The following is a 26568-nucleotide window of genomic DNA, read 5'->3' as shown; positions in this document are numbered from 1 at the left end:
GAGAGCTGACGGAGGTCGCGCCTTTCCCGCAAAGCCACGCAACAGCGCTCGCCCAGCGCCTGACCATCGCACGAGCGCGTCACAACCGAGGAAGCAAACGCAGAGAAAAACGAACGCAAACTGCATCAAATTCCGGTTTACGCGGGTCCACTGCGCATGCGCCGCTTTTCCGTTGCCGCCGCCGTCCGCCGTCGCCAGCCGGGCGAAAAGCAAGCGCGCAAAGCAAGCAGCCAGCAGCGCAAGCAGGCAAGCTGGTTTGCCGCCTGGCTGGCCCGATCGCCGAAGCGCCGCAAGCGCCGTCTCCGGTGGGAAAAGGCAGCGCGCGCAGGCAGCGAGCAGTCGCCGTCGCCGCCTTGGTGCCTTGGGGTGGAGTGCGCGCGCTCCTAGCCTGTGTTGTGTTCGTTCGGCTCGGCTCCGGATGGGGTCACGGTGCTGTTGTTGTGGTGCTTCCCGTGTCGTGGTGGTGCGCTCGTTCGGATGACCAACGCGGGGCCAACGTGCCGACGCCGGTTGTGATATGTGCGCGCTCGATGTGCGGCTAGGAGGACTGCGACGACGACCCGTTGGATACCTGCGCGCGACGACATGTTCCGCTTTTTGAGCAAGCGCTGGAGTCGGCAAGCCAGGGCCGACAAGGGGGGCGCACCGTCCCCGAAGAATGTCTTGCCCTGCAAAGTGGTCTTACTGGACGGCACTGACCTTAGCGTCGACGTCCCGGTGAGCTAGGCCTCGCCGCCTCTCCGTCTGTGCTTCCTTTTTTTCTTTTTCTGCTTAGACATGCCCGTTCCCTGCCCCGCGCGCAGTTTTTTGTTCGTTTGTTCCTATTCCGCACTTCGCCCTGCTCTCGGCGACAGCAACCGGTGACGGTGTCATTCACGCGCTCGCGGCCTCTGCACTTGTTTTTTTGTATTTCTCTCGCGCGCGGTGCTCCGCTTTTAAATGCCCGCACCTTTAGTTAAGAATCCGCTGTACAAAGCGCGCGCACGCGCGCGATTCCTAGCTAGTTCCAAGTGGTACTTGGCCAAACAAACATTGACTTCTGCTGTGATAACAAGTGTACAAAATAAAGTAAGCGATTAGCTCACTCGGCGCTAACGGAGGTTCCCACGCTCCTTCTTCGCCTTTTAAAAACTGAACACCTGGCGTGGCAGGTGCGCTAGCGTTCGCCGTAGTCCCCGCGTCATGCACGCGATCGGAACGGGTGTTCGGTGGTCTTTGGTAAGGCACCGATTTCCAGCTGCTGCTGAACCGCATCGGTGAATGCCGTTCACTTGTTTACGTTTTTTTTCCCCCTTATTTATCCGTGGCAATCGTTTGCAGTTGCGTCCGCCTTGCTTCGCAACTTCTGTGGAAAGCGTGTATTCGTGATCCACGTGATGCGACGTTATTGCTGTTGCAGGTGGGACGGGTGGCTGTGCTCGGTAACCTTCTCAGGATTAAATAGCACCTGAAACAACATCGCACGCATGTTCCAGCGTCAGAACGTTCACACAAAGCTGTCACTGGGCATACTGTTCGGACGAAACAAAGAAGACCGCGCACATTGTTGCTCGGTCTTTGACGATTTTGGCAAACCGCTGCCGATTTCGGCACTGCTGCAATCTCCATATGCGACGTAGCACCTGCTCTCGCTCAGTAGCTCAGCAGAATAACATATCTTGCAATCTTGCTCGCACTGGAGTTTTTTGTTGTTTTCGCCTGCGCGTTTGACGTTTCGAAAGCGTAGATAGTGATCGCCGCGCTAAGTTTGTTGACGCAGGAAAATAGTGTTTTGCTGTCTCTCACAGTTCACTGTTTCTTTTTTTTCTTGCACTGTAGAGTTTCACGACAATTTCGCAGAACTATCTCTGCCGCTGTCGCATAGGTCGCACCGCTATCGTCTGCGTACGTACGCCAATGACTGCCACAATGCACCATCGCTTTCCTTTGAAAGGAACAGTCAGTTACTTGTAAACGAAGCGGCGGTTTCCCATAGTTTGTTATTGATGAGTTGCTTGCGTACTCAGTTCGCCTTGAAAACACGAGTATTTGGCTGCTCTTCGGGGCTTCAGTAACAACACTGAGATGTGCGCTTGTTGAGGAAAAAAAGAAAAAGAAATAAAATAAACGCGGGAGCTTCCTTGTGGGGGCTTCTCTCCTGTGGAAAAAAGTTAACTTGCGTGCTTTACTTCCCCCTGCCCTTTCCCTTCCATTTTCCAGAAAAAAGCCCTTGGATCAGTACTTTTAGAACAAGTGTTTTACCATATAGACTTGATCGAGAAGGATTACTTCGGCTTGCAGTTCACGGATCCATTCCATGTCCAGGTACCGTCCGTTTACCTCGCGTCCGTTTTGTACCTTGATATAGCGTGTCATTTACGTGGGAAGTGCGCGCACCGCGCTATGTGCCTCGCGAAAAGTAAATGTACCCACTGTAGTGGTCGTTCAGAATTTGTTTTTCTCCAATTACAGCACTGGCTCGATGTCACGAAGCAAGTTCGGAAGCAAGTCAAGAGTAAGTTTACCGTGCTTCACAATTGCTAGAGCTTCTACCATGATCTTTTGTTGGGTCTAGTGAAACCTCTACACCAGGACCTCATAATGACAAAGGTAATGTTATTGCTAATTTATTGGCGGCCTCTACATAAAAGTAACGACATGAACAGTGAACAAATGAAAGGCAATGTTGCCTTTCAACCAGTGACAACATAAGCTGTAATCTGACAAGTTACCTGCTCCTCACTGCACATATGTTTCAAAATAAAGTGCCGTTGAAAAATTCAACGGGCTTCTCGTGCAGTTTGAAAGATAAATTTCTTGAATAAGCTTCCTGTTTGACCAGCTTATGTAAAGCTCTTCGGCTGTTACGGTACCCAGGAATGTCGTAGTGAGTGAGGGAAACTGTTGCTTCTCTAAATGAACTTTCATTTAAGGGTGCCATTTACCTTCCCAGGTGCATATTTTTCATTAAAATCAATTTTATCAATTAGAATCTAGTCTTACATGTTTATATTTGTATCTCAATGGGCAGTTCTCAATTCCAAGTTGCATAGTGCCAGCCTGGTCGGGTCGCTAGTGCAATTGCGACATCTCATGTGGGTGCATGATATCGAAGTATTGTGCTGCTCTGTTTATCATATATCTGCTTATTTTCAGTTGGACCACCATACACGTTGCATCTGAAAGTGAAGTTCTACTCTTCAGAGCCAAACACTCTGCGTGAAGAGCTGACAAGGTGTGTTGGATGTGTTTGCTCATGCTTTTCAAATCTACATTTCTGAAACAGAAAAAGGGTTTAAGAAACAAGTAAGATCTTCTCACTCAAATGTTATGTCTGTTTCTTTCTCCATCCATTTGTTGAGCATTACTTGCATTTACTGAAATTTTGGTGGCATGCTACAGAACAGGGTTTGAAAAAGGAGGGCAGAAAGTGTTTGTTTGCTAGAACAGCTGTGCTGATGAGCAATGAAAGACTGTACTGCTATGCTGAATGTAAGAAAACGTCATAAAAAAATTAGCATATGGCTGTGTGATCAGCTTCAATATACAAGAAAAAAGTTTATGCAACTGGGGTTAGTTTTTCTATGCCAGTCATGATAAAATACTTGGTACCAATTTTTTTTTAATAGTTAGGGCAAAGGTTAAATGAAGTGAAAACCTCAGTGATGTTCATGAATGCTGAATGGGCTTGCGATATAATTAAAAAATGATACCAGGGCACAATAAAGCTATGTTCAAAAAGCGGCTTTTTTCAGCCTGTTGCCTGGCTGGGTTGTAGCTCCCTCGTTGTAGCTCTACTGGTGGCGGCTACACATAACAACCAATTCACTTGCGACTTTGTTCTTAATGCTCAGGAAAACAATCCCTGAATGAAATTAATGTAAATTTATTGTTAATACATGCACATTTTCTAACTGTAGAATGTTTCATCATCCTTGCTTCAATTACATAAATGGTACTGTCTTTGATGCCCTAGGTCTGTGGGATAGTTATAGATGTGGTGGGTGATAACTGTTTCATTCTGCCAGACTTCTGTTAACATGTTGAAGTTTTGCATAGCAAGGCAGATGTCATCCCCCTGAAATTTCATTTTCTCTCATTATGATCTGATTTGAAAGGTTAGCATGGGGGTGTAAAGTAAGACATATTGAAGCAAGATATGTAAAGTAATATAGCATCGCATTCCTTGCCCTGTGCTTTGCTAATGAGAGAGCTGAATTGTCTCAGATCTGTTACTTTGAGAATAGTGACTTCATTCGCTGTAAAACTGTGCAAGCCATAGCTCTGTATGATGCCATGAGAGGCTGTTGTTTGTGTGGGCTGTTAGTGACCATCTTCTCAATATTATTTTTTTCATGCCTGCCTCTGTGGATGGCTCCACAGTTTAAAAAAAGTTGTCTATTCACACTTATGCCACAATGTAGATCTTGGTCGGTATAACGTAAAACTATTCCAATCTGTGTTTATTTCAAGTAGGCCATTAGCACTCCACGATGGGTCAGGATGGTTCACGCTATGCCCAGGTGGGCATGTGCCACGCCCATATGGGCAGAGCCCAAGCAGTTTTGACCTATCATGGAGTTCTGATGGCTGAACTGGCCCTTGTTCATTATCATGGAGTGAACTGGCCCTTGTCCCTCGTTTGTCAAAACTAAGTGCTTCTGATTATTAGGAAACATGCGCTGTCTGTTGCAATCAGTTGCGAGGTTTTAGGCCAAGAACATTGGCAGATTATCATCAGTAGCACAATTCGGTTTTTAGAGAAATGCAAAGAAAGGCGTGGGATTTTTTCAGTAACTAAATATTTTGTTGCCAGAACAGTTACATTTGCCACCAACATGTAGTGCTTCAGTTATCAGTAGGCTGCACAGTGATGCTACAGCCTCACCTACTGGTGACAAATTTAACCTTTTGCAGTCATGTGCTGGGCTCCTTCTGACCAGCGGAAATATCCATTGCGGTCAGATGTCGAGAAGCACCCCACATGTGCTTATGCTAGCGTTCGCCTCTTATTTGGGTGGTAGTGCCAGCTTTGGCAAATTTTAAAAACTATTAAGTGCGCTTCGTTTTTCTTTTCTCCATGCTTGAAGGTATTTTCACCCGATTTGTGGCATGAAGCGCTGACAGGATGGCGGCCTTTTCTGCATATGTATTCCAGGGACAAAATTCATGCAAGTTCTGTGAATCAGAAGACTGCTTTAGTTGCATAGATGAATATATAGTGTTTTTAGATGGTCAGCAAACATTTTCACATGGGAGAACTATAGAAGAAAGTGACAAAGAGGACCTTACAGGCCTGCAGGGCTAATCCTAACCTTTGCTCACCAGAGTGCTTTGAGTGCTACCACAGAGCACTCAAGTACCATTGAGAGCCTCAGGAATAAATAAGTTTTCTGATATTAGTCACTTAACAAGCATTAGTTTACCTGAGTGCTTTTTCTGCGTGGTGTCTAAATGCACTAAATGATGCCTGACTGGAACTACTACAGATTGGGTAAACGTACATGATCACAAACAGTTAAGTACCCTGGAAAAAAATTTTTGATTAAAAAAAGTCCATCTTTCTAAGCTTTTCTCATAAAACTGCATCATGCTACTGTCTATAATTTTCGATTGATCATGTTTTTACTTCTGTTGCTTTCGTATCACCTTGTATAGTTGGTAGTGCTATTTCTGCATGCACTTATGCCCATTATTTATTTGTCTTTACATATATCCATCCATGTTCAGGCTTTTGCTAAAGTCAGAGTTTAGATTTGTCAATACTGAAAAAAATTAAGTTCACTGCCTTCCACATTGACATTTAATGACACTTTTGACTGGCTTTTTGCTTCGAGTCTTGAGAGGTACACTGCACCTATCTTAAGAAAGCCAGGAACGCTCGGCACACAATGGAAATGCAGTGTTCCGCCTGAGAGGCAGCTTGTTACAAATTGTCCCTGAGCACTGAAGGGTAGAGAAGACGCAAGCACTCGTAAAGATATCCTGGGGGTAGCAGCAGCAGTCTGTCATGTGAATTTGAGGCATGTGGCACAAAGGCATTGTGCCGACCTCGAGCACTCACCCAAGCGTGGAATCGCTTGCATCTTTTTCTTTTTTTCCTGTAGGTATTTATTCTTCCTACAACTGAAGCAGGACATCCTTTCGGGAAGGCTGCCATGCAGTTACCAGACAGCAGTCGAACTGAGCGCCTATGCTCTGCAGTGTGAGTTGTCTTTTGTTTATTATGCTTAGGCTGTCTGTTGCAGTTGCGATTCGTTGCGTGTATTAGGAATTCCATTTCTATTGTGTATGCTTGTGTGATCGTGTTGGGTGTTGGCAATGTTTTTTTCTAATCATTCTGAAATTGTGCTTCACCCTTCCTATGTACTAATTTAGCGGCTAAACCTTTAGACATGTAAGCCTCAGCTCAGTACTTTACATCGAGATATAGAGTCAAATATGAGTCCTCTTCATCCAGATTACAGCTGCTTTACTTTGATTTCTTGAAACGAGTCGTGTTCATCAGTTCCTTTCCAGTATTTCAGTTTATATTAGGATACTCACGAGAGGGGGGGTTGGGGTGCGTATTTTCTGATGAATTAAAGACCTCTTGTTATATGTGCAAGCAGTAATACCTGAAACTTTAATTTAGGCTGTGGGGAAGTGCCCTTTTAGAACAACTGTCATTCATTGTTTGTGTGTGCATAGTGTATTCTTTGCACCGTGACATAATGAGCAAAAAATTGGCACAAAAGAAAATATGAAAAATTTCTTAATTTCTTTTTTTCGAAGAAATTTGGAAGGTAAAGAGCTCTGCCAGACACCTTGCTACGAACAAGCATGTTTAAAGGGAGTGCAGAGGAGATGTTCCTAGACCACCAACATCATGAGCAATGTACTTTCTTTTGTGTTGTGTACTAAGGAATCTGTTATGTGAAATGCTTGCATGTTGAACTGTTTTCATTTCACAGTTGCATCTACTGTAATCATCCGAACATCACTACTGCTGTTTTTTTTATTTTTTGTGCACATGATGTTTTAAATATCATTGCAGCTGAATTGGGTGACTATGACCCTGAGCAACACACTCCGGAATTCGTCTCCGAGTTTAGGTTTACGGAAGAGCAGACGGAAGAGATGGAACTGGACATTATTAATGCATTTAAAGAGCTGAAGTAAGTTCTTTCCTTCTTTTTTTTCTTTGGTTGTTAGCTTTTCATACTCTCAGTAGTGATAATGAACAATTGTGATTACTCTAGGGTGAATAGGTTTCTTCCTTATTTCAGTAGAAATAAAGATGATATTGATTCATTTGAGCACATAAGCACAAATGAATGTGCTTGCAGCTCATTACTACATAGTAGCATTGTTTCAATAGGTTTCCAACCACATCTGCTGTAAAGTATTGCTACAGCATCACATCTAGATTTGTGAACCAGTGTTTGCATCACCTGGGCTCTTTACAGTTCCGTGATTTGTTGTGAAAGGCTTCGTTTTGCTGACCAGGAGAGTAAAGCCCATGAAATTCTTGCATTGCTTTGGTCATACAAGCTACATTCTGTTGTAATTTTAGTCTATTTTCTGCTAAATTGAGCGGAATTTTAGATTCTTTAGTGTCAAAATGCACCTCTTGTAGATAGAAAATTTACCAAATTTCGAAGGATATCTTCTTGTCTGACTATATAACATATTTAGTGAATTCTGTAGCAGTTTTTGATGTTGGCTCCAGCTACTGTTAAAGTGCACAGCTCCTGAAACAATGTTGTCTTGTATCGTGCCACTACTGGTAGCCGAACTAGGTTCATACTCATTACATTGTAATAGGACACAAAACAATGTGAAGCAAGATCAGGACAGGACCTGCTTTGTCCTTAATTCACATTGTATTGTGCCCCATTGCACCATAATAAGTATGAGCTTGTATGTTGAGTCATCACAGCTTTTGCAGCAGCCCTCTGTAGAATTGTGGTGTGCTTTCACGGCAGTGCACTCTGGATCACTGTGAAGCCACACCCAAAGCCACATTTGCATATGTCCCTGCATCGTTACATTGTGCTTCAATTTCTTAACTCTCTGGAGCGAGTTATAAGCCCGAAACTATAATACACTTAATTGCTTGGCTTTGAATAAAGAAGTCACAACTGCTGGGCTCTTGTAGTTTTGGATAGCTTAGGGGAAGGAAGGATGTGTGCATATGTTTTTGAACTCGGTCGTCATATAGTCTTTCATAATTTGTTTGTAGCCAGAGGTACCTATCAACTTGAGATGTTTGAGTCTGAGAATTTAAGGCATATTGACTTTAAAACACATCATGCTTACGTTTTGGTGCCATAAGTTCCCTTGCTGACTGCCATCAGCACTGCATTTGATTGATATATGGGATGTTGCTGCGGAGGCTTCTCCCATATGCATGCACGCATTTTGCGACATTGAGCTCTTTTTCTGTGTTTGAGATGTCACTGTGATCCATGAAACAGAACAAGCTTGCCTGCCCTATCATGCTGTTGGTGTTTTGTTGCGGAATATTTTTTTTTCAGACGTGTAACGTACTGTAATCGCGGAGCACAGGATGGCAGAGGGGAAGTTTATTTCTTAGTGTAAAGATTGGACTCAAAAGAATTTTTTTTGCTTTAACAAGACATTCTCATTTTCTCAAGCGTACTTGTCAGCATGTCATTGTCAGAATGGGTACACTTGCTGCTTGTGTTCCAATCAGGCTTTTTGTTTCATTTTGATGCACTATGTACAATTTCAAGATTCTCAACAGCTATTGAGATGCTCTCTGTAACATAGTGAACACACTGCTTAGGTTAGTTATCGACAGGCAACACAAGCCGTATTGAGATATTGATGGCTCGGCTCTCTTTAACAGGGGTCAGACACCTGCTCAGGCTGAAATGAACTACCTGAGTAAAGTTAAGTGGCTCGAAATGTATGGAGTTGACATGCACACTGTCATGGTGAGTTTTTTCTGTCTTTCTTTTTCTTATGATTGCAGGGCACACTGATAATGTAGTAAAATGTGCTAAACATTGTATTTAATATTGCCATATTTTCATGAATACAATGCAATGGTAATTGTATAACTACAGAGGGGACTATTGAGTGCTCAAAGAGAGAGAGAGTAGAAAATGCAAGCAATAACATTGTACAACAATTACAATGTGACCTAATAAGGCACAAAGCAGTTATGCCTTTGGATATGAAGTAGGGACTTTTAGCACAGTGACAGGGGGACCTCCTGTCAAAGTTTAAAAACAAGGATAATTGCATGTCCTAAAGAAAGTGCTGTTCAGATTTTGTGAGCTTTCTTGAGTCTGAATATGGGAAACAAAAGGCATTAAATAATAAATTACATCTGGTTATCGTTTACTTCTTTTTGCTTTTTACAATGTGAAACAAGCAGAAATATCACATGATTTTTGGTCTAAAAGTCTGAGTTAGGCTGCAGTGATGCTGGAGGCAGTAAAATGAAAAATTTGAAGAGAAGTCAGTTTAGTCTTTTCTAGTCGGTGCTGTGGTACATATGCCCTACAGAAACTCTGGCCTATAGCATTTCTTAGACAGACACAGAAAATGATGTGCAGATACAGTAGCTGGTATATCCCCAAAGATGGATGTCAAAGGAACCATACACACTTTGCAATCAGCATAGTTGCTGTAGTCTGTCAATGCAGTGGTGCAAGAGTCTATGCTGTGCTCTTTTATATTCCTTAACAACGGCACAAGGGGACTGTTTAAATATGCAAAGCCCTGTGATTTTCTTTTGTAGCTGGAACTGGCTTTCCAGGTAACTCTTGTACAAGAGCCTTCTTGCACAAAAGCATCTAAAGCCATGGTGTTGCATCTCTCTTGTTCTTGCTTGCTGTATCTGATATCAAGCTTTGACACAAAATGCCTACCAAGAAGCATCACTGACATTTGGTGGTTCTCATTTGCTGATATGGGGAACATGGCATCCGCCTCTTAAGCTGATGTAAATGGAGAACACCATTTAGTGATGCCCATGTGCCCCTAAACAGCAACAGCAATGTAAGTGACAGCAAAGGATACTGATTGATATTTATGATAAGTCTGTCTATTCTTCAACGCATCAGCAGAACCTTAAAGGGACACTTAAGAGAAACACTTAATCATTTTAGACTGATTCTTTCTGAACTATATTTTACATGAATTTTGCAGTAGTAAGCTGATTATTTGAAGTGAAAATGAAGATCAAAGTTCAATTTTCTAAGATTTTGCACCAAGATCTCAGCGTCGCTCTGTCAGTGTGACATAATGGATTTCAAAGTATGTTTTCGTATCTTGGTCGTTGCGGCTCAGTAAATTTTCTTGAAATTTCCTAAGCACAGTCTTTGTCTGTTTTAGAATACAACGCATTGATCCTTACCAATAAAAAATTTAGTTTAGCCTGAGCAGACTCGATCAAAATCCATGGCATCATGGTGAGCTTGTGCGAGAATTTCAAGGCAGCATCACCTCCCGTCTATCGCTTTTATGTCTCTTCTGGTTTACCAAGCCTCTTTTCATGGTAAGAGGGGCTTTACTGGTGTTGTAGAAGGCTAATTTACTAGTACAGCTCAAATTAATTTTCTCTTTAGTGTCCCTTTAAGAAATTTGGAAATATAGACTACACGTGAGAAAGCATTGAAGTAGAATAAGCTTGGCCTTGAACAAGTATGCTTCTGGGCTTTCTCTCTTTTGGCTGTGTCAATCATGAGTTTTGTCATATGTTCTGTGCTTTTCTTTCAGGGGAAAGACGGCCAGGAATACTCGTTGGGCCTGACTCCAACTGGCATTCTAGTCTTTGAGAGGCAAACTAAGATTGGCCTCTTCTTCTGGCCGAAAATTACGCGGCTCGACTTTAAGAGCAAGAAATTGACGCTTGTGGTTGTGGAAGATGATGATGAGGTGAGGCATTGTGCATTCTACAGTCTGTCAGTCTTATATCTTATTGTATGTGTGTGGAGGCGAGGCATCTTGTGATGCAATGTATGACGCATTCTATGGTGAGCCAAGCAGTCTACACTACTAACACAGCTCTTTTGCTGGTGTGGTGAGTGTGAATCAATTGTTTGGAACTGTATAAACTACCTCAAAAGGGTGAAATTAACCAAAAGCAGTGTTATTGTTTCAAGTTTGTGAAAGACAATGAACCTGTGTGATAAGACTAAGAATGACCTACAGATTTGCGTGACATCTTCTCTGCCATTATCTTACACAAAACTAGCCTTGCATTTAGTGCAGATGCAATTCATCTGATGAGCATAAAGGGGAAATACTTTCCTTCCTTCCTGCATGACTGACAGTGTACACAGAATGCTGACTATAGTCATTGTTCACCATGTTGATGCAAAGAAAGAATAACATTAACTTCATGAACCTAATGCATTATGTCAATTTTCATGCACTGCTTGCTCATTTTGAAGTACAATTTGTGAGGCTTGCATAATCAGTTAATGGTGGTGATCAGGCTCGGTTTTGACATTGTTAATCACTGCAAATGTATATAAATCAGCGTGGTCACTTTAAGTGTGGAAATGTTGGTTTTGTTCTTACGTAAATATCTTGTTTCTTCTTGAAATTTTGTGTGATGTACCATAATTTGTCAATGTTGTTGAAATGCAAGCATTTGAACAGTGTCTAAATGCATGTTAGGTGTTTTGCCGTAGGTGTTTTGTTGTCTCTGTTGTGGGAATTCGTGGAAGAGGAGGTACCATGTTGGTTTGCATATATGTATTTATTAGTAATAGAAGAGAGGTAATGTTATGCTTTTTGTTACGCGCCATAGAGCTCTGCATCTGCGCTAATGGAAGCTGCTAACATAGTTTATTTATTGGAGAAGACAAAACTTGTCTTTATTTTGTCACTGATTTAAAGCTGACCATTAAGTTTAGGTTTGATTTTGATCTTGCCTAAGTGGATAGCAGTTCCGATCCTTTAGTTGTGGAGAATATATTTATTGGCTCAGTAGTTCCCATGTGCTGCTGCTGATGTCCAAGTTGATAGCTTTATTCCCAGTATTCTGCGTAGGTGAAGTGCGTTCTGATGGGTGAACTAAAAAATGCTAGTGCGCCTGCAGTTCGGGACATGCGTAACGATCTTGGATCATCAGAATTAATCCAGATTTCCCTACTACAATGCCTTTTATTGCCCACGTGTAGCTTTAGTACTTAAAGATCTATAGTTACAGTAGTATGTTAATTCGATTTTTTTAAAAATTTGATTCCGACCGAAGGTCCCGGCCGGCGCCCATACATTTTTATGGTCCCAAACCTCCGTTATTTCGATCTCAAATTTGACCTTAGCCGAATAATTAGAACTTGACTGGTCGGCTTCGCCTCGATACAGCCGTGTTAATCAGTGAAGCACGCGCAATTTATTGTTGCGATATCAATCATATGGACATTCCAGGCGCATTCCTTGCCGTCGCCGCGATGTTCTGTATAAAGTCCAAGGGTGATGGAACCGTCGCTGTATGCTGTATGTGCGAGTGAGAGCTCGTGAGGGGAGCCGATGATCGCGGCTAAAGCTCGCGCGCGCAAGGAAGGAAGCGCGCCGTCTTTCGCGGCGCGCGATGCACTGGGGGTTGGAAGGGAGGGGCAGCGTTAAACTCTGGCAGCATATACTGTGTATGCGCGGTCGCGCGGGCCGTATCTTGAAAGCGTGTGCGTGTGAAAATTATGAAACACGTGCTATGTTCCGCAACCGTGGCACATCCCCCCCCCCCGCTTAGCATGCTTCGCTGCCTAACATGGAAGCTGTGCGGCGAAGCTAACTTTAAAAGCAAATACTGTCAAATGAATTGATAGCGTGTTTCCGCGTTTTTTCTGCCATTCACCTTACTCGGCACACCGTATAATTCGACCAGTTTCGTCGGTCCCGTCAGCATGTGTCAGAAGCGTGTGCGTGTGAAAATTATGAAACACGTGCTATGTTCCGCAACCGTGGCACATCCCCCCCCCCCGCTTAGCATGCTTCGCTGCGTAACATGGCAGCTTTGCGGCGAAGCTAACTTTAAAAGCAAATACTGTCAAATGAATTGATAGCGTGTTTCCGCGTTTTTTCTGCCGTTCACCTTACTCGGCACACCGTATAATTCGACCAGTTTCGTCGGTCCCGTCAGCATCAAATTAACGGAAGTCGACTGTATTATGAAATGACCACTGCATGTGCATCTGTGAGCTAAAGCAACCACTTGATCCGAGGCCCTTCTGTTCTTCTGCAGTTAAATATTAGTCATGATGAAACAGCTGTGTTTTCTGCTTGGAAAACACATGGCGTTCTGGCAGCACTATAGCCATCGATGGATGGGAAGAAGTGTTGAAAACTGATGGCGTGTGAATAAAGACTGGTACTTTCCCAATATAGCACTGCAGTATATACCAAACCCTTTTCTGATACGTATTACCACACAAAATAAATACATAATTTGCACAGTTGCTGCCTTCGAACAAGGCATAGGTGCTATGTGGGCATCTGTTGACATGGTAGAAGCAGGTGTTATAACAATAGCAATATATATATATATATATATATATATATATTGATGGGGGTGCTCATCCTAAAGCTGCCTAGTAGGCTGTATGCTTTAGTGGAAGGCTGTAAAATAGTTTAGACCTTTGGGGGTTCTTTGACATACTCCTAAATCTAAAAAGTACATGAGCGTTTGTGACTAGCGGTATTTTTGCCTTTTATTGAATTAACATAGTATGCTGTGTATGAGTAAAGTCTACATCCAAAAATAGTTGTGAGCAACTTGAAATGTAGCACTAAATTAGTTTTAAACCAAAGATTACTCATGATGTTCATAAATGTCATAAATGTTCCAGGCAGAAATGTTCCAAGACGGAGCTTGTAAAAAGTTATTCAGCCATCAACTAAATGCACCAACAAGCTGAACAGTGGGTTGCTAAACACAGATCACCTGTGCAGCAGGCTTAGATAGAAACCCTTCCAAGGCTATGCCAACTCTGAGCATGTGCAAGGAGACTCAATAATGCCCTTTCCTTGATTTTAAATGTCATACAAAAAAAAGTCAAAATCAGTGTTTGAACTGTTCTTTCAAAAGGTATAATATGTAGCGGATATCTCTCTTGTTGAATGTTGTCTCACTGTATTCTTGTATGCAAGGCAAGTGTGTTTAGCCCCTGTAGCCTTTTGATAGTAATTTGAGTGTTCCCTTTCATATTGGTAGAGGGCATAAATTGCACACTGTCGGGTACACTGGGTACTGAAATACTTGACGAAATTGCAGGCACCTTAGCAAGTAATTTTGTGCTTGTAACTAGTTAGTATAATAAAGACTAAAAGTAATCAATTTTTTGATACTTCAAAGCTTTGCCTCCTTTGTATTGATGAAAGGAAAAAAGAGCGAGAGAAAGCTAGAAAGGAAGCGGGGAAATTTAATTATTTTTATCTGCACTCAGCCATAGCTTACTTTCTCACAGTGCATATGCTGTCTTAGAAATGACACTCCCATGTATGCAGGGTCGTGAGCAAGAACACACATTTGTGTTCCGACTTTACAACCCCAAGGCAGCGAAGCACCTGTGGAAGTGTGCTGTGGAGCACCATGCTTTCTTTCGGCTCAAGGAGTCTGCGCGGGGACCAAACCCCCGGCAGAATTTCTTCCGCATGGGCTCCCGTTTTCGATACAGGTACATATGCCTAAGTGTTCGTTTGTAGCGAGGAATGGGTCAGGGAAGATTATTTTTGTTCTGTGCATTGCAGTGCATCCTGTAATGACCACTACACTGCTTCTGTTTTGGTGTTGTTTTCCTGTAGATGGGTTGCTACATTTCAACATCTGTGCATGTGCATGCGTGAGCAGTTTCTGAAATGTTCTTGGCTTATTCACACTTGTGAAATGTGCATGACCTGTTGAGCCAGTTTGTTAACTGTATGAAAGAAGAATCTGTATTAAGTTAGTGTAGTGGTTGCCTTATGAGGGCACTTGTGCATTTCATGTGTGTTTGAATAGGGTAGGTGGGTAATTCAAACAATGTCGCCCATTAGTGCCATTCTCTGGCACAGCGAATCTCTCCTCCAGCTAATGGTACGCTACCACAGCATAAGTCCTGATGTTTTCTTTGTAAGGTTCCAGCAATAGAGTGTAGTAGCCAGGAAATATGCTATACAAATCTCCTTTTAGTCTCACAAGGGTTAAGCTGCAACAGCAACACTGTAACCTGAGAAATGTGCTGAGCGGGGAACATAGCAGCAATGCTCTACTGAATTTGTGCCTTCAGAAACATATTAGTATGCTGTTTTGAAATACGTTAAAAACATAGCAAGCCACCTTAAATGTCAAGATTTGTGTGCGCTACTAACTGGAGTTATAAATTATTTGAATTTCTACAGTGCTTGACCGTACCCTCTGCTCATATAGTAATTAATTACTAGTCAATTCATCTATGACAGACTGATTGCACAACTTTGAAATCTCTCTTTGTTCAGTGGACGCACAGAGTTCCAAGCCACTCAGAAGAACCGTACCAGGCGCACGGTGCAATTCGAGCGGCGCCCTAGCCAGCGATACTCGAGGCGCTCCACTAGACAAAGTCACCATCGAGCATCACTTCCTAACTGTGCAGCCCTCAATGCTGTGGATCCTGCAGGCACTGTCGAGGTGGCCAGTGCAACACCACTGGACATAACAGTTGGACCACTACTAATCGAGAACATGTGAGTTTGTGTTGCATCTTTTTTCTCAAGACTGACCTGCATGTGACCAGTCATTGGGGATCTGCTGGCACTCAGCATAACCAATGAAATGTTCATTTATTAGTTGTTTAACTTGCTGGAGAAAGACCACTGGTTTGTAGCATTCATTTCTGTTTTTAGCCTTGTGATCACAAGTTGCCTTGCAGGTGGCATTGCAGATAGTCAATTCCAGTACATTGGTCCCTTTACCTCCAATTTCATGTGAAGATATGTGACTACCATGCTGCTGGACAAGCACCTGCGTTTGCTTGTTGACTGCACATTGTGATTGTTTTTAGTTGATTGATTATTGCTCCATCTCTGCAAACCCTCTCATCGGATATTATTTACACTGTTTACATTTTAGACTCGTGAAAGAGCCACAGAAGCTCACTGATGAATTGATGCTTAGCTTTGCACTTTGCTGGCATGGCTGAATGTGCCGACCTTTTGCCTTGCATGTGTGCATTGTGCAGCCACAGGTTGTGTGAACTCACTTAGAGTGGAGAGTCTCAGTTGCAGATTTGAAGAGGTGGCAGCACAAAAAAGACACGGATGGAGACGAGATGACAAGGACGAGCGCTGACGAGGGCCTTTAAACATATGTACGAACGTGCTCAGCTCACCACATTGACTCAGTAAAATAGTCGCATATGCGGTGCTGTGTTCAAATGACTTGCAGATATTTTCTGCTTTCTTCACGGGCAACAGTAACAACAGTGAAAGCGCAGTGCATTCTCATACGATCCAGAAAGTGTGGAAGAAACTTTTTTACCACCAAAGCAGTTGTTCTTGTAGTTTACCCCAGACTTGCAGTCGTCGTCTTAAATGGCAAAATTTGGCCTGCTTGAGGCTGAACAAGTAGCTGTTTTTAACCTGTTTGATCTCTTAATGAGAAGGGCATATTGTTGTAAATTTTCAACGTGCTTTTTGTCTAATCTCGGCAGCAAACTTCTAGTGCTATCTCGGCAGTCTTCTTGAGACTAAAGTGGACTGGGCTTGTAAAAACCAACTGCATTACATACTAGTATTTGTGTGTATATGTGTATGTACAGTAGAACCCGGATATATCAAATCTGAAGGGGATCACAAAAAAGTTCGATATATAGGTAATTCAATATACAAAACAAAAATATTATACGAAAAGCTTCAGAAGTATTTTACAGCTGTTTGTTCTACACAATAATTTGTTACATGTGGGTGCCATATATGTGGGTTTGACCGTACATTTGTCCTGTCCTTGTCTTTCATCATTGTCATTCCCATTTCCCCATTCCCCATGCAGAAATAAATAAATTGGGGGTTTAATGTCCCAAAACTGCACATTGTGTTATGGAGGACACTGTAATTTAGGACTCCTGAATAATTTTGACCACCTGGAGCTCTTCAACGTGCATCCAATGCATGGCACACAAGTCTTTTGTGTCCTGCCCTCATTGGAGTGCAGCCACTGTGGCTGGGATTGAACCCGCAACCTCGTGCCTATTAGTACAGTGCCATAGCTATTAAGCCCCCACGGCAGGTCCCCATGCAGAATAGCAGGCTAGTGCATATATGCTGTGGCTGACCTTACTATTTATTAAACAATACTTTCTCTCTGTGCAGCCCGGCAGATGTTGTGCAAGTTGCCAGCCCTGTTGTGGCCACAGGGGAGGCAGAAAACAGGCTGGACACCCTCATCCGTTCTCTTGCCAAGGAGACAAGTTCAGCCTCGGACACCAGAAACGATCTGACTGTCTATAAGAAAGGAGACGTTCCTGCAGACCCGGAACCAGGTAAAGGAGAGTGTGCTGAATCCTTTGTGACATTCCAACTCGCACAACTAAGCCTCTCTCTCTATTTTTTCTTTTTTCTCAATATGACCATTCTGTCAATTTGTATTGTACACTCACCGATTGCGCATTTTGGGCGTGTTAGTGAAACTAATGCAAGCCAATGATGAATCCTACTGTGATCGCCAAACTTCACCGGGATAAAGAAATGCACAGCTCGCCGCTGTCAAAATGTGCACAAGACGCATGCTGATGATTGAAACATGTCCTCGCGCTTCCTCACATCCTCGTGCTTCCTGTTTCCACATGCCAGCAGTTAACGAATCATGATGATAGTCTTTCATTTGCTTTCTTGCTTTTATTTTTGCATGGCAAAATGCAGTGCTGCAACTACCTTAAGCTCAGATTTCTGCTCCTTAACAAAAAAATCCAAAATGGTGGCAGTGCGTTGATGGAAAGCTGTGCAATTTGCAGTGCGATGGCACCTCCTGGCACCCAATTTTGTACACAATTTTTATCAACAGTGCACTAGAAAAGTGTGATTTTCTCAAGTTCCACATCACCTTTCTTTCTAATATTCCCCATGTGATAAAAGAACATCCGAGGATTGCGGGGAAAAAAATAGAAAATTGGACCAAATTTACCATTCTAATTACCAAATGTCCCTTCAAAGGTATGGGCGGTCAGCCAGTGTCATGGGCGGTAATCTGAAGCAGTGAGCGATAAACGGGAGCAGTGGCTGACATTTTCACTGCCACCCACGGTGGGGAGAGCTCTGCACTGAAGTCAAGTTATTTGTAAGACTGTGTTACTTTATCTAAGTTGCTCACATAGAGAGGGTAGCATTTGCTCTGCTAATACACAGGGCCCTTGGACTAGAGGTTATCAGTTGTTGCTACACATGGAGAACACCTCTGACTTAAGCTTTGAGCGGTAAAGTCCATTTCTTGTTTATTTTTTCTGCTTCTAGATGCTGAGGAGCTGAGTAGGAGGCTGAAGGCCCTGGACAGTAGCTGCAGTGCTAGTGGAACCAGCTGCAGCAGAAGCAATAGCAACCGGAGCAACAGCAACAGCTCGCCAGGAATGAGTGGTGGTAGTGGCAAGGACTGCTGTGCAGCTGGCACTGTCACTGTGGTTTCATGCGGTGTTAAGAACAACCAGGCCAAAGCTGGTACCAGCAGTGGTATGCCCAAGCCAATACCTCCTGACCAGATGAAGTGCAACATCCTCAAGGCCAGGGCAGAAGAAGACAAGCGTAGGGGTGAGTCGACGATTTCTGCCGCAGTTCATGCTTGTAGGCATTAACATGTTGCATGTTACTGTTCCAGACTTGGATAGCGACCGGTCATATTGGGTCTATACTATCCCTTGTTTGTTAATTTGAATTGCAGCTAAGTACTGTCTTCATTGTCATAGACAGGAGAGATTTGAATAAAAATATAGAGACTAGAAACAAGTAAAAGTTGCTGTTTACACTTGAACCTGTCTGCACCTAAAAGAGATTTCCAAGATTTTTAAAGACTATAGCTTAATGAAATAGTAAACATATCTCCTTGAAAGTAGCCTGTGAAAGCACAATAGTTAATTTAAACTATAGTTATGTGGCAGTGGCAACAAACACTGCTGACTGCGCCATTAAAAGTGCGCTGGTGATACGTGTTTCAGAGATATATTGTTTTCTTTGTAGCATAGCCACACTGGCTAGAATGCTGCGCTAATGCTCTTCATTGATGTAAAGATTAAGTGTTGAGCACATGCTTGCAAGTGCACGTAGACTAATTTTCAGTTTTCTGTTGCACATTGAATGCAAAAATACCTGTATACTGCATACATAATCTTAATTTATGTGTAGGGTTGACACGTGTCCAGTTTGCAACACAGCCAGATTTTTAAGGATGTTGCCGTTTGCACCATCATTATTTGCTAGTTTTCTGGTTCTCCCTTGATGTCGTGAGAAACTCTAAAAACTGTCACGAGGAAGCCAGGTAGACCGACTGAATTAGAAGGTGAATTAGACTGACTGACAAACATTTGGCTTCTCAGATATACTAATTTCAATTAGTGTGACAGGAGCTCTTCACACTGTACTGTTTGATTGCTGTGCACATCCACCCATGTGCAATGTTGCACATGGCTAACACTTTGTGTTGCATTGCTGTTTGCACTGTTAAATAAGGGAGTTTTTAGCGAAGTGTTCCATATTTGTGTTGGGTAATAATTGTACGACTTTGGTGCTTTTGTTTTGTTGGTGTGTAAAGTATGTTTTGACAACACATTCAGCGCTGACACCCATCTGCCCATCTTTCGTTTCACTGCAGGCATCCTCCCCTCCCAACATGTGTGTGCTTGTATATCTGATTTGGCATCGTGAGGTTGGCTTTTCTGCAAAACTTAGTTGTCTAGTGTTTTAGCTTGCGGCATTGTAATGTGCATTGAAACCAATCTCGCGTTACGTCCAGGGCATTGTTTCCAAAAGAGTGCAGTATGCTTTTTCTAGATGGCAAATAAAGAAATAAAAACTAAAAATTAACAGAGTACATTAATTGTTAAGTTTTGCCAGGACCTTCAGAGTTCATTTAAGCATAGTTAGTTCGACCAATACGGCCGTTGTTCACATTGCTCGTTTGAAGCCCTATGTGTCCACCTTTAGTGCCTCACTGTAGCTTTCTCCGGGATGGCGCTCCTTTCCCGGTGGAGTAGTGTTCCGGTGAAAAGGATGACTAACGTACTGAAACGTGGAGAATGAAGTTCTGTATTATCAGCTGGCGGCTGCTGGTGCCATGTTCTTAAATCTGAGTTTAGCCTTCCCTGTTGGCCGTGTTGCTCTGGCCTGTGTAAAAGACCAGCGTCTGCTTCTGCCTTGTAACAGTACTGTACTTGGGAAAAAAGCCAGCTGTTAAACATTTAACTCGAGCACATGTTTTTGTCAGTGCCAATTATTGTTAAGGTGCTCCTAAATTCAGTATTTGCTAATATGTAATTAATAGGATGCCCTTTGAGATGTTCTTACCCATGCTAGTTGTAATATAGTGCTAGTTATTTAACCCTTTAAACCAAAATAATTGAAGGAATTGCAGAAAATATTGTTGCAGGTGATTTTAACTTCATTTGACCCTCATAATTGAATGCCAGCAATGTTTTTGTCAAGACTGAATTTTCTATGTATATTGAGGTATGTTGCAAATTTGCAACATGCGGAACATAGGCCAAGAAATGCTGCACATATATAGCAAGAAAGACAGTCTAGTAGTCTGAAGCAGTTATTGGCCTAACTAGTGCAAAACTGTGTATTTTGCTCTAAAGATGATCACATAATTAACAAATGGGTTACACAGCATTCCTTGGTAACTTATGGCTAGTGAAAATATTGAAAGCAGTTCACACTTTTGCTCAGACAGGTGCACAGTGCATTTGCATACATAAGTAAACTCTGACCCCTGCACCATGGTCACTTAAATGGTTGGCAAGTGTATTGACAGGCTTGCCAATGTCCAATGCTGTCAGTGCTAATGCAAGCTACTGGCAGGGTGCATAGTCAAGGGGGGAAGGGGGTGCGCAAACCAGACATGTCATCCCCTTCTCCCCCCCTTGCTTGAAATTTTTCTGCGCCAAAGATGCCTTGCATGAAACGATATGCGACAACACCCACCTGCACGCCTCCCTACCCTGCTCAAGTGCGTGCCCCTCACACCCTAAGAAAAAATTTCTGGCTATGCCACTGACTACAGGCTCCGACTTCGCACAACTTCTCTTCCTCTTAGGCAGCTGCTGTCGCTTATATTCTCCAGCAAAGGATGTGCGCAAAGACCCTTTCCCCCGTAAAAGGACATAATGTTCATTCCATGCCGAGAAACAAGGCACTTTACAGGTAGTCAGACATGTTCCTACAGCAAATGAGTGCCCCAAATGCCGATTGTTGGAACTTCGTGACATACCGTAGCAAAAACTGTAATGCAAAAATTAATGTAATGCATGCGATAATGCATACAAGAACATTTTAGAAGAATGAATTGATTTTCTTTATGTTCACTAAACATGTAGAAAATTGTTGACGTCCCACATGTGAGCACCTTGTCAATCATGACTTAAACAATGGTTGCCAGCCTCCCGCTATGGCTCCTAGATGGCACCTCATGTCAGCAATGGAAAACATTGTTTGTCACAAGTATGCAACAGCTGGCACTTTAGCCAGAAAACTTATTCCCAGGGCATGGGCTACGTTTATTCAGTATGTCGCGAATTCGCGACAACTGGCATTGGAGGGTTAACTCATACACAGCCTCTTCTTTTGTAATTCATCTGCTGCAGTGCCAAGTCTAGGAGTTGTTGGAGAGAAAGTGCCGTTGCTTTTATCGGACGATGAAGATGGAAAGCCACTTATGGCAGAAAAGTACAAGACTGTCATTCATGTGAACGGGTAAGTTGATACGTCACATCTATGAAAGCTCAAAGGCATTATAGTAGCACCTTGTTATAACAAACTAGCGTTTGGCATAAAAAGTACATTTCTTTATATGTGATGTTCGTTTAAGCATTTTCTTATTACATGCATTGGTAAAAACATTTTAGATTTGCTTTGTTATATTTTCAGTAATTGTCATATTTATGTTTGTTATATCAAGGTTTGACCTGTGAACAGTACATTAAGGAGTAGTTATTACCCTGCTGGGCACCCTAAGAAACTGTCGTCTTGTTTCTTGTGCCACGATACTTAGCAGTGTTGAGATGTTATTGGAAGTTTGTGCTCTTGGACCTATAGACAATGTCAATAGTGCATATATAGGTTGTAAGTTGTCTAGCACAAATAACAACACTTTATTCAACACTTTGGCTGGGGGCGTAACATCAAATTAAGATTATTTTGGAGGGGTTTCGTGTATACACCCATATACTATATATATTATATTTATGTTATATATCTCACTTGCAGTGAATCCAGTGAGTTTTCTGGAGCCAAAACAGCTGTGAATAGAGAAAAACTAAGACACTGGTAAGTTTACGACACCACATTTAATTTCCGAGAGTCTGCCATGGAGGGCTGTGTATACGATGGCTGAGAACACAAACTAGCTGTTAAAAGGCATAATTATTGCATTTGTAATTGCCTAGCATTGCAGCTGTGGGGCTGCACTGCTACAGTAAAACCTCGTTAAACTGTACCTGCTTAAACAGAAGTCTAATTTATAAGTTGTCAAGTCAGATCCCCTACTCGGTGGCCATTGGACATAGTGCGTTTTGTATTCGCATAAACCGTACCAGCTTATTGCGTATGTACTGGTTAACACGTAGTGTTTCCACTTTTCGTTGCACAATCACGGCGGTGCGTTGTCCCCATCGGGCAGCCCGGCAGAATAGCAAGCCTCAGAGATTGGAACAACGGCCTCAGAGCGCCCTGTGCATTTGTGCGTGAAGCCACATCAACATCATCATTTCGGTGCCGTACCAGAGAGCATTGTTGCCATAATGCTCTCTCGGACTTGCGCCTTGCCGAAGCTCGGATAAAAAACACCGGGTGCTCAGTGCAAAAGAAAAATTGGACATCGGTCATGCTATCGAACATGGCACGAAGAAGTACCGTAAAAACCAGACTATAGGCCAGACAGGAATATAGGTCGACCCCCCAACTAACCAATTCTAAAAATGAAAAACACCTTTTTCAATGGCAAAAGTACCGAAAGACACCCTTACCTTGAAACAAATGTGACTCAGCCGGTTGCACAATGGTGACAGTACTTATTTAAATGCTGCTCGCATGTGCACCTGGCCAATCTTTTAACAGTATAGCGCGACCATCGACCCGTGTGCTTGTCAGCACTTTATTAACAACGCTTAGCGGCGAAACAAACGAGATACGCGCATGTGTACACATGTTCTTACTTCTTCTATTTCGCCGCTCCATGCCGTGATGATAAGGTGCTGACAAACACGTGGGTCGACGGTCGTGCGATACTGTTAAAAATTGGCCGGGTGAACAGTACACAGAAGGGCATGAAGTGTGCAAGCGCTGCTCCGAATCAGAGTTGTCCAAACTAGAGTCGGATGATGAGTGCTTCTCGCTGCCCACGTCCCATAGAGCATCGTCCTCTGTGCCGTCCAGCGCGTTGCTTGTACTGCATTTTCTAAGTGACTTGCGCACCATCTCTTCGTGGAGAGATTTCCATGCCAACGACACCCGGCCTCAAAGTCGCAAGCGGTGGACGTCGCAGGCGGCTGGTGGGGGTAGTCTGGTTATTGCCCAGCATCCATTCATTATAGAGTTCGCGCACTCTATCTTTAAACGGCTTATTTAGCACAATGTCTAGTGGCTGCAGCACAGATATCAGTCCGCCAGGGATGACCGCGAGGTCCGTCTTGCCATCACACAGGGCCCGCGTTACATTGGCTGTGAGGTGGCCTCGAAACGAGTCAAGAACGAGCATCGCTCGCTCAAAGAGAGCACCAGGTCGCCGCTTCGAGACAAGCCGGACCCACTCCAGCATTAATGATTAATTCATGAAACCCTTTTCATTAACCCTGACGATGACGCGCGTGGGAATTCCTGTTTCGGCAATTTTTTCCTTTTAAAAATGATGAAAAGGGGCAGCTTCTTCCCATCACCTGTACACTCGAGCATCACAGTGAACCGTGACCGTGAGTGCTCGTTGCCCGTTGTTAGAAGCTTGATTTGCTTAGCTCCTTTTTTTGGAAACAGTCCGGCTTGAGGGCATATAGAAGCACACTGGCGTTTCATCGGCATTTCCAATCTGTCCCATCATGTAGTCGCGTTGCTGCCTAAGCGCAATTACATATCGCTGAAACTCGATGAGCTTGTCTTCGAATTCTTCGGGCAGTTTCTGGCACACAGAAGTATGGCGCCATAGTGCAAAGCCCTTCCTCTTCATGAATCATCGCACCCAGGATGGCGAGCCCTTGAATTGCGCCCTCGTCACTCGAGAGGCGCACGCGCGTGATCTCTACCACTTTCAAACGGATGCATTCGGCAGTCACAGGCAGCGATCTTACATGCAGCTCCCAGATGAATTCCGCAACCTTGTCATTCAATTCTGGATACGCTGCAGTCCGCCCACGAAATAATGTTTTCTTTCGGTTGCTGCAAGTTGTAATGGCCTCTGCCAGTACCAAATGGTCTTTTCGGATACTCCAAAATTGCGTTGTGCCGCCAAGCTGCCGTGGGCTTCCGCGTACTCAATCGCCTTTTTCTTGAAGGCGACGGTGAATTGCTGTTGGCTTCCGCTCATTTTGAAACAAAATGTGAAAAAAGCAGCCTTTAACCAATATAACTTTGTGACAGTGGAAACATAAAATGGCACTGCCACAACGTCACCACGCCGCGCTGCTGCTGATGGCGATGGCGAAGGCGGCTGTTTACTTCATCCGCCCATTGTTGCAAGACTTCCGTAGTTTTTATGCCAATGTTCAGTATATAAGACAAGGGTCGACTTTTCGAAATGATTGTTTGAAAAAAATTTTTGCCTATATTCCGGTTTTTACGGTGGCCACTGGCACACGACATGGATCTACCGTTGACAACAGTATTTGGCATTTGGAATGCGAAGAAGTTGCTTGACAGTGCTGCTGCGACCGTGAAAAGTTGTCGGCTACGAGGTTTGGCTTTTTTCCATCGTCGCCTAACGACAGTGATGTGGACAGCACGGAAAGCGACAGCGCCAGCAATTCAGGCCCGAAAGTGGCAGAATCTGTGCATTGCATCAGCCTCGTGAATGCAATCATCGCGACAAGAACAGTACCCCGCAATGAAAAAGGCACTCCGCAACTTCTGCAGCGCTACTGCGCCCGTGCACGGAGTACAGTGAAACCTCGTTAAACCGTAGTTGGCCGGAGCTCGGGAAAGGTACGTACTAAACGGTAGTACTGTTTAACCGAATAGCATGAGATCGCCCACTTACCTGTCGAAAACGGAACTCAGAGAGAGTGCGATGAAAGGGGAAAAAACATGCAGTATTTATTCACTTCGCACAACAAAAGCGTTATTTTCGTTCGATGCCGCGGCGGCCTAGCACACCGACGACAGCGGCCTCAAACTTACTGAAGCTGCGTGCCAGCTTTTCAGCCAGCCCCCCTCTTCTCGGCAAACACTCGCATGGCAGATTCCTCGTTGGCGTTACGTATTCACCGTGCACGTGCGCAGTAGTGCTGCAGAAGTCCCGGGGGCGCCTTTTTCATTACGGGTGCTGGAGTTTGGAATAATTTTCATTTGGAATAGAGCTACGTTGTCGCGCCCCTATTGTCGTCGCGACGATTGCATTCATGAGGCTGACGCAACGCGCAGCTTATGCCACTGTCCGGCCTGAATCGCCCGTGCTATCGCTTTCCGTGTCGTCCTCGTCACTGTCGCTAGTCAACACTTCGGCAACAACAGAGGCAACGATGGCGAAAAGTCGAACCTCGTAGCCGACATATCTTCGCAGTCGCAGCAGCGCTGCCGAGCAACTTCTTCGCATTCCAAATGCCACACACTGTAGTCAACAGCAGATCCCTGTTGCGTATCAGCGCCGACTTCTTTGTGTCACGTTCGATAGCACGGACGATGTCTAATTTTTCTTCTATGCTGAGCACCCGGCGTCTTTTTTATCCAAGCTTCGGAACGACGCGAGTCCTCGCTTGCACGATGCCATAACGCTCTCTGGCACCGCGTCGAAATGATGTTGATGTTGATGTGGCTTCACGCGCAAACGCACAGGGCGCTTGGAGGCCGTTGTTCCGATCTCTGAGGCGTGTTGTTCTGCCGGGCCGCCCGATGGAGACGGCGCAGCGCCGTGTTTGCGCGACGAAAAGTTCAAACGCTACGTTTTAACCGATGCGTACGCAGTAAGCTGGTACGGTTTATGCGGATACGAAACACAATATGTTCAATGGCCGCTGATTCGGGGATTTGACTTTACTACTTTTAAAACGAAACTACTGTTTAAGCGGGTACGGTTTAACGAGGTTTTACTGTATATGCAATGCCAATGAGGAACCTGCAGTGCGAGTATTTGCCGAGAAGAGGGGGCTGGCTGAAAAGCTGGCTCGCAGCTTCAGTAAGTTTAAAGCTGCTGCCGTCGCTGCTAGGTTGCCTCGGCATCAAACGAAAATAAGATTTTTGTCGCACAAAGTGAGTAAATACTGC

The 26568-nt window shown here is 43.8% G+C and overlaps 1 protein-coding gene across 2 annotated transcripts in view; it reads left to right on the top strand.

Annotated features, from left to right (window-relative positions):
- The first annotated feature begins 225 nt into the window (after positions 1 to 225).
- Positions 226 to 26568, top strand: part of yrt (erythrocyte membrane protein band 4.1-like yurt) — a 39280-nt gene continuing 12937 nt past the window's right edge. The window contains exons 1-14 of one of the 2 annotated variants that reach the window (XM_075681588.1): positions 226 to 717; positions 2200 to 2304; positions 2452 to 2494; positions 3136 to 3214; positions 6087 to 6184; positions 7016 to 7136; positions 8834 to 8921; positions 10714 to 10872; positions 14452 to 14621; positions 15421 to 15648; positions 17272 to 17441; positions 18409 to 18699; positions 21747 to 21855; positions 22369 to 22428. In XM_075681588.1, coding sequence (XP_075537703.1) covers positions 586 to 717; positions 2200 to 2304; positions 2452 to 2494; positions 3136 to 3214; positions 6087 to 6184; positions 7016 to 7136; positions 8834 to 8921; positions 10714 to 10872; positions 14452 to 14621; positions 15421 to 15648; positions 17272 to 17441; positions 18409 to 18699; positions 21747 to 21855; positions 22369 to 22428 — 1853 coding nt within the window. In that variant the 5' untranslated portion in view covers positions 226 to 585. The remainder of the gene's footprint in view (positions 718 to 2199; positions 2305 to 2451; positions 2495 to 3135; positions 3215 to 6086; positions 6185 to 7015; positions 7137 to 8833; positions 8922 to 10713; positions 10873 to 14451; positions 14622 to 15420; positions 15649 to 17271; positions 17442 to 18408; positions 18700 to 21746; positions 21856 to 22368; positions 22429 to 26568) is intronic. The other variant, XM_075681589.1, reaches the window with a different exon arrangement.

This window comes from Dermacentor variabilis, chromosome 2 (genome assembly GCF_050947875.1).
Source record: "Dermacentor variabilis isolate Ectoservices chromosome 2, ASM5094787v1, whole genome shotgun sequence".
Lineage (NCBI taxonomy): Eukaryota > Metazoa > Arthropoda > Arachnida > Ixodida > Ixodidae > Dermacentor > Dermacentor variabilis.
This window is presented reverse-complemented; position numbering and strand designations above follow the sequence as displayed.